This window comes from Euleptes europaea, chromosome 7, assembly GCF_029931775.1.
Source record: "Euleptes europaea isolate rEulEur1 chromosome 7, rEulEur1.hap1, whole genome shotgun sequence".
Taxonomy (NCBI): Eukaryota; Metazoa; Chordata; class Lepidosauria; order Squamata; family Sphaerodactylidae; genus Euleptes; species Euleptes europaea.
The window spans coordinates 53249725-53264429 of record NC_079318.1 but is presented as its reverse complement, the minus strand read 5'-3'; the positions used below and the strand labels follow the sequence as shown (position 1 = coordinate 53264429).

General features: G+C 45.7%; 1 protein-coding gene across 1 annotated transcript; it reads right to left on the bottom strand.

Annotated features, from left to right (window-relative positions):
• Positions 1–1802: 1802 nt before the first annotated feature.
• On the bottom strand, positions 1803–8771 carry SLC30A1 (solute carrier family 30 member 1). The gene is made up of 2 exons (XM_056853377.1): positions 8144–8771; positions 1803–2935 (listed from the first exon to the last, which is right to left on the bottom strand). Exons 1-2 carry the CDS (start codon positions 8769–8771, stop codon positions 2019–2021), a joined length of 1545 nt encoding a protein of 514 aa, XP_056709355.1. The 3' UTR covers positions 1803–2018.
• Positions 8772–14705: the final 5934 nt, after the last annotated feature.

Here is a 14705-nt window from a genome sequence, read left to right as displayed (position 1 = left end):
GGCGTTGCTAAATGTACTTGATCACTTCTATAAGTACAGTTGTATAATACTTTGTAGTGCATCAAGTACAGCATAGTTTCCTCCCCCCGCCCCACTGCAACACTAAGGCTTGACTTCAACACTACTGAGCAGGGGGAGGGGATGGAGACTATCACTGAAAAAATGCTAATCCAAAGAAGTGCAAATTAGTGAGGTTCTTTATAACTGAGTGAACAAAATTTTATTTCCACCATCAAATTGTGCATCATAGGCAAAAAAAAAAGCCTGTACCTATAAACTGCAAAAAGTTTGAAAGTACTGTAGCAAATAAGAGTTTAAGGCCCAAAAATGTCTTCATTCACCTTGCAGTACCTACTACTATAGTGATTATTCACTTATTTGAAGGGTGATTCTGTGTAATGAGAGAAATTCTGCCAATTCTATAATGCCTTTCAGTAAGGAATCTCAAAATGACTTAAAACTAATTGACATCACCATCTTCGTGAGGGAGGAATTATCCCTATTTTTAAAAGAACAGAAAAAAATGAGGCGAGGGAAAAGGTTGGCTTTGTGATCCAGGAATACTTCAGACAGCATCCTTGCACTCAGCACCTGATTGGTCCCTATAAATTCAATGGGACTTTAAACAGTTTTACTTTAAGAGTTTTGTGGATTGTATTCATGACACTTGCTCAAATTCACAGCAACAAATGGAAAAAGCCATTTCTTTCATTTGCCAAACAGCTGGCGTCATTAGATTTTGAAGACCTAGTAGCAGCACAGGCCTTCGCTACACAAAAACTGTTGTGGGTAAAAATCAACTGCGGTTTTGTTACAATGAAGCATTTCAGCGGCATATTAACTTTCATTTAAGGGACAAAGGACAATTTTTAAAGAAATATATTAGTTTTTAAATTTGCACTGCTTAGTTCGACCTACTACATTTCATTCTGAGGCTTTTAAAAAGACTAAGAGTTATTTTTTTTAACCCAGACAACTAGATGTAATCCAGTTTGCAACAGACCCCTTCCCTTTCAGCAAAGGACAGGCGACGCTCCTCAGAGACCAGCTCCAGATCTCTTATCCGAGCACGTCTCCGTTCAAGTTTACAAAGTTCTATTAAATTCTAAAACCTACACAAATTTAATGAAGTTTTAATATTGTTTTAAATTAAACACCATGAGAAACCCCGGGGGGGGGGGGGAGAGAAACAGACAAGCCCCTAAAAGGATATATTCACATTCAGTCTGAATAATTAACCTTGTGCTCCAGGGGATACTCAAAATAAACCCAACGGGTTTTTTCTTTGTTTGCTGGTTTGTTTGGTAACAACTAATTTTCAGTGGAGCCAGTTTTGTTACCTGACTGGCTCAGTACAGAAAGGGGAATTTCCATCCACAAGCACTGGATATGCCTTCAGATGCTACAACGGATGCTGCACAGTTAGGCCTGCTTATGATAATGCTCACTCTCTCACTTAATGGAGCAAAAGGTCTAAGATTCCCAAAGTGTTCTATTCATTTATTTTACAAAAGTTATATAGTTTTGCCTTTGGTTTCTTCTCCTCAAAGTCTGTAAAATCTATACAGAATTACGGGTTGGACCCATTCCACTAATGGCAGAACTTTCACCAGGGGACCTTCCATTGGGGAGAAGTGTGCCTCCATTAGTAGAACAGACCCACAGGTCCCACCAAAGAAGTGGCCCAACACAAATTCCACTTTTTAGGACTGGTGTGTGTGCGTGCACATTTTAAGGTTAACTCAACAAAATGCATCCTGGCTGAAATTGGTTTTCCAGAGTCATTGCAGCATTGGTGAATTTTTTGTGCTAGTCGTCTAAAAATGAACATGAACACACTATGTTAGGACGGCACCATGATGTTCTTCCAAATAGGCAGCCTAGACTTAAGCAATGTGACAAGAACAGGGACTTCAGCAATTACATTACTTTGCAACTTGTCTTTTCAACGACAGTCTCCCTCTTCTCACAATCAACCTGTGGTTGAATCCAGATTTCACTCCATGCTATTTTGTAAGTTACAAAGAGGATTCAAATTGTTTGTTAGGATCAGGCTCCGCCTCTAACTTTACAGAAGGTATACACTCAGATTTAGTCCTCCGGGTTTCGTGGTGTGGAGAGTCAATTACTATACCAGAGCAAGAAATACTAATAGCAGGAGATTTTTCTGTCTTCTTCTGAGCAGGTTTTTCTACAGCCCCACAACACTGCTTCAGAGCACACTGGGTTCTGCAGGGAAATTCACATTTGCCTACACCCTCTTCAGAGCCAACAATGGTAAATTCAGGCTGAACAGTTGTTGCATGTATCCCTTCATCGTGAAAGATCTCCTTAATTTGCTTCGCTACTTTCATGTACGATTCTGGATCCTGACATTTGATATGAGCAGTGCCGATGATCCTGCTTCCAGCCAGTTGCCAAACGTGCAATTCATGAACAGCTTCAACTCCATCAAGTTTACGAAGCTTCTCATTTAAAGAGCGAATATCAATTTGCTTGGGAACAGTTTGCAAAAGGATAAGAGCTGATTCTTTAAGCAGTGGGTATGTTGTATAAAGCAGAATGCAAACCATTATCAAACACAGTGAGGGATCCAAATATAGAACCCAGCAGGGCCCGGCTTCATAAACTGTCTCTATATCAGTTGCATTCATATTCATTCTGCTAGAAATCCGAGTAATGTTTTCTGAGCAATGGTCATGAATACATGGGTTAACACAAAGCTCATCCTTGGGGCAGGGACTCCAGTAAGCGTAAAATATTAAGGCGTTTACCACAACAATAACAGATCCCAAGGCATCTCCAAGAACATGCAGAAATACTCCTCGCATGTTGAGCTGGGCACTGTGGTCTATGTCAACGTCCATATCTAAAGAGCGATTACTAATATGCCCGTTTGGGTGAAGGTCCACTTGACTGTCTTTCGCCATGTCACCTGCAATGAGAAGAGCAACAGTGTTACAGTCCTCCATATTTCTTGCAGCATTTGTATTTGTCAGCCTTTCAACTACGCCAGCACACTGATAACTTCCAGAACTATGGAATCACTAGATATGAACTGCACATGCACTACCGAGCAATTATTTCTTACAACACCTGTGTAACTCTCAAAGGCTGTCATGAAAAGTAGCAATCCTTAGCACCTATAGCAGCAACACTTTGCATTTTACACCAGCAATCTGCAACCTTTTAACTCCTTATACCCATCTAATACCAACCTGCAACACGGCATGCACTTGTCCCCTCCTCCCCTATCTTACTTCTGGAAAACTAAATGCAAAAAGGCAACCCACACCAATTGTGGAACTGCTGTTAGTATGTCTTAACCTAGGTTTGGAACAAAACACACTTTGTGATTCCTGATATACCTGTGAGGTGCAATGCTTGAACATTCTTGGCATTCTTTACAACAAACCTCTACACTAGATCATGCACTGCAGCTGGTGAGGCTGAAAGAATAGCTTAACAAAAGTCATCTAGTGATTTTGTAACAGAAAAATTTGAACTTGGGACTTCCTGGTTCAAAGCTAGCCTTAATCATCATGCTATACCAGCTCTCAGTGGTGTGCATTCTTTTCAGTATTTTAATGAGTTAACTAATGCAGTTATAGTTATAACTACAAGTAGAAGAAAGTACTATGTCCAGCCTGTGTGATTTTAAAGTAGGGAAAGAGCTGGAACGTTTTGCATAGGTTAAGAAACTTACAATAGACAGATCTGCTGCGCACAAGTAATTATCAACATATGTTCCTGTATGGATCTTGGCAAAAACAAATGCCCACGTTCTTCAGTGAAATGGCAGAGAAGCAGTGTGGATTTCTACTTGTTGAGGCAAGTATGGCACGTGCCTCAACAGTATATGAAGTGAAGTGCAGTTATGCCAGTCTTTGTTATACCAGTATTAATGTCAGTTGGTTAGTATTCCATCACTGCATTTTATTATACATATATGTTCCACACACTCCTTTACAAGTGAAATGTGCTACCAATTTTGATCTAGAAGTGTGACCCTTCTAGGTACTGAGGGTTTTCAAAACCAGCAAGCTAACTTTGAGAAGAGCAATCGTTCTTACACTGAAATACTACACAAAAAGGAATTTCCTCTCCCACATCAAGACAGACTGAGTAAACTACAAAGAGGTTTGTGGATATTTTAGTGCAGGTACCCACAGTGAGGGATATGCTACTTGCCCAGTGGTTTTACCACTATAACCGGTAGAACTTGAAACCATCATGACTCCTACACTTGTTTCACCAAGTCAAACTCCACCTATGTAATGAATTTAACAAGTCTCAGTGGTAGCAAAGTCTATAACCCTTCAATAGAGACTAAAAGCTAAGCTTATGTTGTTGTTTTGTAAAGAACGTTCGTTTTCCATTTTTAAAAGTAGCAGGTCAAGGATTTTGACAGCTACGTATCAGGGCAGTTAATGCATACTAGCTTTCAATACAAAACTTTCAGGTCTTGGGAGCCAGTATAGGAACCCTAGGACCCCCCACCCATTTCCTTTTTTTGTTCTAAGAAATTAATGGGCAGGCGACAAGGGCTTGGGTAACTATGCTGCCGGCAGCAACCAGTCCTAATAAATATCAGTACCAACTACTGCCAAGACAATCCTGTTCCTCCCTTATACTCTGAAAATGGAAATTAAAGTAATCAAGGTTAACTAAGAAAATGCAAGCATTTTACCAAGCATTTCCAAAGATAGTCTAATGTGTTTAGGGATGCTTTTTGATAAAAAAAATCATGTATTGAAACATTGGAGGTGGATTCTTAGTATACTTGGTACACATGGATCCTTACCACACACCCAGGTTGTGTTCAGAATACCCTGAAATCTGATTTTTGGGTTGGTTATGTTTGGTTACGTACATTCAAATTACTTGAGAGCTCTTTGAGGAAACAAACTCAACTTGTTGAAAACCTGCCGTCAAGGCCCAGATTCCTTTAGTGCTAAGGGGAAATATAGCCCCCTAGGCTGCTGGCAGCCACTGATTATTTTATTGCAGAGATTAGCAAGTAGAAGCCCCAGGGCTAACCATGGCCCTTGACAAGCAACTATTGGCTAGCCAGTTGCCAACAGAGACCAAACAATGTTAGGAGGAACCAGAGGCTCTCTGGCACTGGAGTCTGCTGTCAGTCTGGGGAAGAAGAATTAATTCACCATCTGGCATCCTTTCTACATGCAATCCTGCAATACAGCTAATCCAACTAGGGTTCTATTTGCTGTCATAATAGGACTTCATCTTAACCTGAATTATATCCTCTCTAACGCTGATCCCTTATTAAAAGTTAAAAATACAAGTCTACTGGCACACATTTAAAAACAGAATATTGCCACAGATGCCCACTGATTTCTATAGCGGACAGCAAGTTCTTCGCCCAAGTTCTCAAAGTCAAGTCAATTGTGTTACGTAGCAGTGGCCTGACATCTAGATGATTGCACAAGTAACTTTGTCCTTTATAAGACATCACAAACACCTGCTGATAAGTGCCCTAATCACAATGTAGTCAAACAAGGACGCAGCAACTGCAGAATGAAGCAATGCAGGCAATCTGAGCAGCAACAATCTCGACATCTGTACCATCCAACCACTATTTCAATATGATTTTAGTGGTCCTTAAGCTAACCATGTGGTGATGTACAAATGTGGTGGTGGTAGAAGAAAGTGCCGTCAAGCTAACTTATGATGACCCTGTAGGGTTTTCAAGGCGTTTAGAGGTGGTTTGCCATTGCCTGCCACCACATGGGCAGAGTTTTGAAAGAACTGTGACTGGCTCAAGGTCACCCAGCAGGCTTCAGGTGGAGGAGTGGGGAATCAACCCTGGTTCTCCAGATTAGAGTCTACTGCTCTTAACCAGTATACCATGCTGGCTCTTCATGTACAAATGGCTCCCCAATATTTCAAAGTCTCTAGAAAAAGAGTCCCTCCACTGAATTATTGGCGGGAAATGACACTAGTGTGCATGCTGAAAAAGACAGAGGGAAGCCAAAGTTGCTGCCCCATAGCACGCTACATACCAGATATAACTCCGTGACAGTTTTGTCACCTATGGCTTCTATTACACCTTGGTTCCACTTGAAGTAATCTAACAAAAAAAATGCTTCAAGCAAATAGAACCAATGTCATATGAAGGCTTTGGCTATACAACAGGAACATCAAGCAAGTTCATTACATTCAGAAAGCAAAGGCAGATGAAAAGTGTTCCCAAACGGAAAAGCTGCAGGGGCTATTAGTTGTTTTACTGAGCTATACGGAACTGTTTCTACAGCATCCACAAGGATTAAGGTTACTTATTTGGAAAAGAACCATAAACTTCCTAAAGAAAATGCTACAGAAGGCAGGTGCACTGACGAAGACTTCTTGACAGAGATCACTGTCCTGTCAAAAGCCACCTGCAGAATTCCCTGTCCCCAATAATGTGCAGAGAAGTACTGCAGAAGCTTTCAAACTCAGGTCACCCTTTCCACAGCATCTGCCACAAAGCCCCCACACAGATTCTGCTGTATGATCTAGACCACACAGAAAGCTCCCATTGGGCCAGGCCTACTGGGTGTGCCAGTTGCCTCACTTGAACTGGAAATGCCACCTACAGCAACAATCCTTTACTGTGTGTTGTGAGGGTGAGAAGACTGAGCAGCAGGCAGGCAAGCTGTTTTCACCTACTTGTACTGATCTTGTCACCAAAGAACCCCAGCAAACCTTTGAAGAACGCCAAGGCTGCCTGCAACCCAGGCTGACAACCTGCACACTACTGAGGCTTTCTCTTCTTCACAACCTGGGGAAAGAACTTTTTCAAGTCCTCCTAGACCGCTTGGGTTCATAGGGAAAGAGACGAACACTACATAATGAAAGGTGCATTATACTAATGGACGGAGCAACTCTCTCTGGCAACTCCCCAGAGAGATTTTGAAGAACACGCTAGAACACAAAAACAAGACAGTGACATTCACAGTCACCAAAAAGATGGATTGCAAGGAAAGACACTGATGGGTACCATAGAAAAATCCAGATCAGAGATTCAATAAAACATGGTCAAGCGAATTTGTCCAGTGCCAAGTAACTCTCAGGAACCAATAGCACAGCATGAGGAGAACTCCCTTGGTACTTTTGTTTATAGGGGTGAGCAGCTCAATGTAATGGTTCAATTCCCCATTCCTCCCTGAAACTGAGCGGGAGGGCACCTTGGCCATTTTCTGGGCATGAAGTATGGGTCGCTGGGGGTGTGTGGGGGAGGCAGTTGTGAATTTCCTGCATTGTGCAGGGGGTTGGACTAGACGACCCTGGTGGTCCCTTCCGATTCTATGATTGATTCTATGAAACTCTGGTCCCTCCCTCTCAGCCTAATCTACCTCACAAAGTTGTCTTGAGGGTGAAAGAGCAAGGGAAATCCACATACATGACTCCCAGCTTAGAGACATACTTTCCAGCATCTGGGCTGAGTTAATCTCTGGACAGCAGGATAGGAGGGATACCAGTACAATCCCCTCAACTGCCAAGGACCACCAGGAACACTACCCCCATTCCAAACTGTTATTTGGCCTCGGAGGGGCCGTGGCTCAGTGGTGGAGCCTCTGCTTGGCATGCAGAACGTCCCAGGTTCAGTCCCCAGCATCTCCAGTTAAAGGGACCAGGCCAGTAGGTGATGTGAAAGACCCCTGCCTGAGACCCTGGAGAGCTGCTGCCAGTCTGAGTAGACAATATTGACTTTGCTGAAGGCTTTCACGGTCAGAGTTCATTGGTTCTTGTAGGTTATCCGGGCTGTGTGACCGTGGTCTTGGTTTTTCCTGACGTTTCGCCAGCAGCTGTGGCAGGCATCTTCAGAGGAGTAACACTGAAGGACAGTGTCTCTGAACACTGAAGGACAGGAGAAACACTGTCCTTCAGTGTTACTCCTCTGAAGATGCCTGCCACAGCTGCTGGCGAAACGTCAGGAAAGAAAAGACCAAGGCCACGGTCACACAGCCCGGATAACCTACAAGAACCAATATGGACTTTGATGGGCCGAGGGCCTGATTCAGTAGAAGGCAGCTTCGTGCGTTCAAAGGAGCGCTGTCAGGTTAGTTTCCACCCCCGGCATCTCTTCTTGGGGAAGATCCACCTGGGCTGAAAGGCCCCCCCCACCCCCGCAGGACCTCACCTAGCTTCTCCAGGCTGAGCCCATTGGAGCTGCTGCAGTTCTCCACCAGCGTGTTGGTCTCCTCCTTGAGCAGGTCCCCCGCCGACGCCTTGCCCCGCCGGCTGCTCCCCCCGTGCGAGTGGCCGTGGCCGGAGCCGCCGTGCTGGTGGAAGAGGCAGAGCCCCAGGAGGTTGACCAGCAGCCCGGCGGCGCCGACGCCGATGACCACCAGGGGCTGCTGGATCTCGTGGGGCTCCGTGAAGCGCTCGATGGCCTCCAGCAGGATGGTGAAGCAGAGGGCGGTGAGGAAGACGGCGTTGACCAGGGCGCCCATCACCTCGGCGCGCACCCAGCCGAAGGTGTTCTTCTTGGTGGCGCGGGTGCGCTGGGCGAAGCGCACGGCCACCAGCGCCACCACCAGCGCCATCACGTCCGACAGCATGTGGAAGGAGTCGGAGAGCATGGCCAGCGAGGCCGTCACGCGGCTCACCACCACCTCCACCACGAAGAAGAAGAAGGTCAGCGCCAGCATGCACAGCAGCCGCACGCGCCGGCACTCGCGCCGCCGCCGGGGGAGGTGGTCGCGGTCGCGGTCGTGGTGGCGCTGGCGGCCCGGGGCCGGCGGCTCCCCCGCCGCCTCCACGCCCATCCTGCCCAGGGGCGCCCTTCACCGGCAGCAGAGGAAGCGAGAGGGCGAGGATCCACCGGGGCTCCGGAGGCCGCCGCTTCTCCCTGTCCGCTCCCCTCAGGCGCCGGGACCCGACCCCCGATGGGCAGCGCCTCCGCCGCTCTTTGCAGACGGTTTGAAACTAAACTTTGCACCCGAACCCCCTCGCGCTCCTTTCCACACGGAACCCCGAGCCGCCCACTCGCGCGCGGCCCCGCCCACCCAGGCGCCCCTCATTGGCTGCGGCCCCGGCAACCGGGCGCCCGTCGCGCACACCCTCCCCGCGCTATTGGTCTCCCAGGGCCCTCACGGCATCGGCCACGCCCACGGGCGGGCTCCCTCATTGGCCGGGCTCCCTCCGGCTTCTGGGAGGCGTGGCCTAAGAGGCGTGGGGGAGGCTGCGGTTGGAGGAAGGCGAGTCACGAGGTGGCATTTCCCCCACACACACACAGACACACACTCCTGTCCGAAGCCCCGCCTTCGGCAGAGTCATATTTTTGCGAGACTGGTGCAAAAGGTGGTTGCATCGCGCTGAAGGAGCTGGGGGGAAAAAGGCTTCCTTCTTGCCTTCCCCTCCCCCCCCCCGCTTTTCCCGGCTTTTCCACACGGCCCGGCCGGCGAAGCGGCGTCTTGCTCACAGCGATACTTTTCCACCCGAGCCCAGCTTCCTCTTTCGCCTCAGTGACGCCGGCGCGCTCTCCTGCCGGGCCCTGAGAGTGGGGGAGGGCAACGGGCGTGTGCAAACCTGTCACTCCACGCGAAACTGCTTCTTCCCTCGCGTTGCTCCCTTGGGCGTTCATGTGGGTCAACAATAGGTGGAAAATAAATACACGTTTCCCTCGTGTCCAAATGTATTCTGAGCCTACTCGGTTGCAGGAAAACAATTAAGATAAAAACAACACGCAGGATACATGAGTAATGCCATCCCAGAAGCATCACTATTCAGAGGGACAAGGTTCTCATGTTGGGTCTTCCTCTTTTACTGCTGTCTTCAACTTTTCCTAGCATTATTGTCTTTTCCAGTAGTAGAAAAGGGCAAGAGTCCAGTAGCACCTTAAAGACTAACAAAAATATTTTCTGGCAGGAAAGCTCATACCCTGCCATAAAATATTCTTGTTAGTCTTTCAGGTGCTACTGGACTCTTGCTCTTTTCTACTACTGCAGATCTGAAGAAGTGAGCTGTGGCTCACGAAAGCTCATACCGTGCCAGAAAATATTTTTGTTAGTCTTTCAGGTGCTACTGGACTCTTGCTCTTTTCTACTACTGCAGACAGACTAACACGGCTACCCACAGTGAATTGTCTTTTCCAGTAATTCTTAAAAAGGTAAAGGTTCCCTGTGCAAGCACCGAGTCATTCCTGACCCATGGGGTGAAGCTGGGTACTCATTTTACCGACCTCAGAAGGATGGAAGGCTGAGTCAACCGACTTCTGTTGGGATTGGACTCAGGTCCTGAGCAGAGCTTGGACTGCAGCACTGCAGCTTACCGCTCTGTACCACGGGGCTCCAGTGATTCTTAGCTATTTATTAGATTTCTACCCGGCTCTCTTCCTGGCCAAAGCTGGGCTCAGAGCAGCTAACAGTTAGTGGAGAAAATCCAACATCACAGCATAAAAATTCGATATAATACAGATTAAAATCAATCAAATTTAAACAACAAACCAATGAAGCCTATTAAAACAAGTTGGTACACAGTAATAATGCACTGGAGCCACAGTGAGTCAGGGGGAAATCAGTCAGGACCCCACAAAGAAATCAATCACATGAAATAGAAATCCAAAAGAAAAAGTTCTTATATCGTACCAAAGTAAGATAGACTCAGTTTGGTCATTTTAGCTTCCAGGGAGAGTTCCGGCTTGCTTTGATCTAGAACTCACTTAATTGTATCTAACACTCTCCTCCAACACCACATTTCAAATGAATCAACTTCCTGTCAGCATTCTTCATTGACCAGCTTTCACACCCATACATAGTAATGGAGAATACTACAGTATGAATTAGCTTGATCCTTACGCTTAAGAATCTTTTCTAGCTCCTTCCCAGTGTCAGTCTCCTTCTGATTTCTTGGTTGCAGTATCCCTTTTGGTTGATGATGGAGCCAAGAAATAGAAAATCTTGGCAGAGTGTGGATTTAAATCTGGATCTCCCAGAATTTAGTCCAACATTTGAACGACTACACCTCAGTTGTGTATTTCTGCCTCACTCAGAAGGAACTTTCTTTATTCTGTAATATGCCTGAACTGTAAAAGGTCAGGCAATTAAATAATAACATCACAACCTTTATTTTCCAGCAGGGCTTGGTGGTTTTAATAACTATATGGCAAGGCCAAAAAGGGCATATTTTCCTGGCATGGAAGCTTTAGTTGTTGAATCCCAGTCATCCTGACACAAGCAAAGGTGAGTATCAGCTCTACCACATAGATTAAAATCTTCAGCCATCCATCAATCAGTCAGGTGTTCTATATATCGATATAACTTCAACCTCTTACCAACAGTAAAAAAAAAAACCTACCTTTTCTCTTTCATGGCACCATGAATCCTTCAACCAATAACCCCCACATAGTTGGAGCCAAGTCACTAGAATTTCTGGCTATAGATGTCCCTTTTCACCCTGCACTCTATCCTAGCATAACCATCTGCAGACACACATCCTCTAGGACCAAACTCAAGATAATCTAATCTTGACTTTAGCCAATTTGTTGCACTCTCCAGAGCTTTGTAAAACAGTATGCTTATAAACCCTTCTAATGCACATTAGAGTATGCCATGTAAACTTTAATGATTATGAGTACAGAACCAAGACACAGTAATTCTATATTAAAGAAAGCAGAGTGCAAAAAAATTGCGAGGGCAGATGTATGACTATATAAAATATACTCTCCTGTCATACCATTAATCTAGTCAAAAACTGAGTCCTTGTTTATCCACTAATCACAACTATGCTGTTCTAATACAAAAATATTTTATGATATTCAGAACAGATATACCAACCCACTGAAAATAGACTCTCCATTCTTTTTTCCGTAGGAGCTTGCTTGTCTTTTTCTTCCACCAGTACGAACTGGAGCAATGTGTATGGGAGAATGATGAAATTATGTGCTTTGATTCTTGTACATGAAAGTAAAGCGATATTGAAACTGAGATCTCAGAAATTTGATCCTCATAACCTTTCCCATAGAGAAAGATCTCAAAGGTTTTTCTTCATAATAGATCTCTCATGTCTCCTCTCCATCGGCCCTGCCTTTCATTGGGGAGTGAAAGCACTTGAGGGAGTGGAGGGACTGCTCATTAAATTTGCAGATGACACCAAATTGGGAGGAGTAGCGAACCCCCCAGAAGATAGAGAGAGAATTCAATGAGATCTGAACACACTGGAAAAGTGGGTGGATGTGAACCATCTTGTTTTAAAAAATGTGGTATGGATTTTAAGGTATGTTTTAATATAGATGTTTTAATATGGTTTTAAATTGATGTTTTATATTGTGTTGTGAGCCGCCCTGAGCCCAGCTTGCTGGGAATGAGGGCAGGATATAAATGTAAATAATAAATAAATAAAAAAGGATAAGTGCAGAGTTCTATATCTGGGTAACAAAAATGATCATGATGCACACCTGGCTGTCCAGGCACCTGGAGGGAATGCTAGGTGTCACAAGGAACAGACGGGACAACCAGGTGTGTATCGCGAGGGGATGTACTAAAGACAAGACAAGATTGCTGGGAGATGCTGCAATGCCCACTGGATATACTGGGAGCAAGAAATGCTAACTGACTTACATGGGCTCCATTGAAATACATTACTGCACGCTGAAGTTACATTGAGTGCAGAATGGATTTAGAATGACAGTCTCTGGGCTCAGATAGATTGCTCTGGGACTGGAATGACCCTGCCCAGAGTGGAAGGATGGTCATTCCAGTTCCAGAACCTTTCTGCTCCACTGAGGAGGCTATTGTGGGAGTGTTACATGCCCTCACATCTGAGCCCACCCCAGTGGCCTCCTCTACTGCTCTGCTGCTGGCAGGGGTTGCCAGGGTGTGGCCCAGGGTGCTTTTGGCAGCATGATCAGGCTGCCAGGAGGAGGCCCAGCAAGTAAGTGGAGGAGACCCCTGGCTGGGCGCACTCTCCTTGTCATGTCCCCATGCCCGTGATTATAGCCTTTGCATCATATGGGCCATGGAACTGGTTGGGATCGTTGCCTGTGGGAGAATACTGGGGCCCTTGCCAACTCTGTCAGCTGCTCAGTTACTGCTAGCCAAGGCTCAGTTCCTAAGGAGGTGGAGGAGTGCTATGGAGACAGTGCTTTGATCTGTGCCCCTGCCCCTTCCCGCCCCTCAGCTGTGACATACACAGGGCTGAGTCCCAATACCTGCCAACCTGTGATTGGTTCTGTCTGCCCTATCCATCGCAGCCCTGTTGTTGCTCCTTGCGACTTGTATGGGACACAATGGCATGGTTACAGTGGACACAGTTGTGGCCTCGGTGACCCTGCTTCTTGGACTATTGGCTGCCTTCCGGTCTCTCTCCGTGGGAACCCTTTAGGGAGTGGACTTGCAGAGCCACAGTTACCCCAGTGGCTGGCCATGGGCCACAGCAGCGCAGAGAGCCCTTAGGATTGCAGTGCCTCAGTGTCTGTCACGCCTGCCTGCCTGCCTGTGGAGAAAGACTGAGGTGCTTGTGGAGAAAGGCATCCCCAGAGAATGGAACATCTCACACAAACAGCACTAGTGTTTATATAGAATCTGAAAAGTCTCTCAAAGCCTGTCACAGTGCAATCACTAGGGGAAAGCTGAAATGCATGTATAGAAACTGCAATAAAGATTATCCTGTTTTGTAAGAACACTTATTTATATATTTATGCTTTTGAAATCCTATATTTATTGTAGTAACACTAGTAGGGGTATGTGTGTGTAAAGTGCCGTCAAGTCACAGCTGACTTATGGCGACCCCTTTTTGGGGTTTTCATGGCAAGAGACTAACAGAGGTGGTTTGCCAGTGCCTTCCTCTGCACAGCAATTCTGGTATTCCTTGGTGGTCTCCCATCCAAATACTAACCAGGGCTGACCCTGCTTAGCTTCTGAGATCTGACAAAATCAGGCTAGCCTGGGCCATCCAGGTCAGGGCAACACCAGTTGTTACTTTTATCTATTTGATTTAAAAAATATATTTTTGCAAGTAGCCCTGAGTGTTTTTATATGGATGGAAGGGACATAAATCTTATAAATAAATAAATGTTTTGATTATGCTACAGTACGTTTAGGATCTTTCCTATTCCACATTTCTGTGTTCTGCTTTGGACATATTACGAGGTCGTCTCCCCCGGTAATTATTTGGCTCTTTTAATAAGGGAATTAGTAGAACATTTCCACTGGCCTAATTAATAACTGGGGTGGTGGCAGCTAAATCAAGTGTTGGCACTCTTGTTGGGTCAAGGAGCTGATTTGGGGAAATATGGCAGAATTTAGGCTAGAAAAAATTCTGCACATTCTTTGTCACTCAGGGGCAGGCAGGTGTTCTGATAACACTATTTCAAAATTCCTTCATTCCTTTGCCTTTGTGTGATCAAGCCAGACCTTGGCAATGTAGCTGACACTGTATACCTAACCTGTTATTTTCTTTATGGCCACCAGGCCTGACTTTAATTCTGAGACAATGCTGTTTGGTAGGCATGACTACAGTTATTTGTTATACTGGAAAAGAGCTGTGGCTCAGAGTTAGGGCATCTGTTTTGTACATAAAAAGTCCCAGGTTCAATCCCTGGCATCCCCACTAAAAAGGATCTCAGTAAGCAGTTGTTCCAAGAGACCTTTTTCTAGCTGAGGCCTAGAGAAACCCTGACAATCAGAGAAGGTGTCAGATAGGCTCTCTGCCAGCCCCGGATAAGAAACAAGATGGTTCCCCCCACGGACAAAATGGAGTTT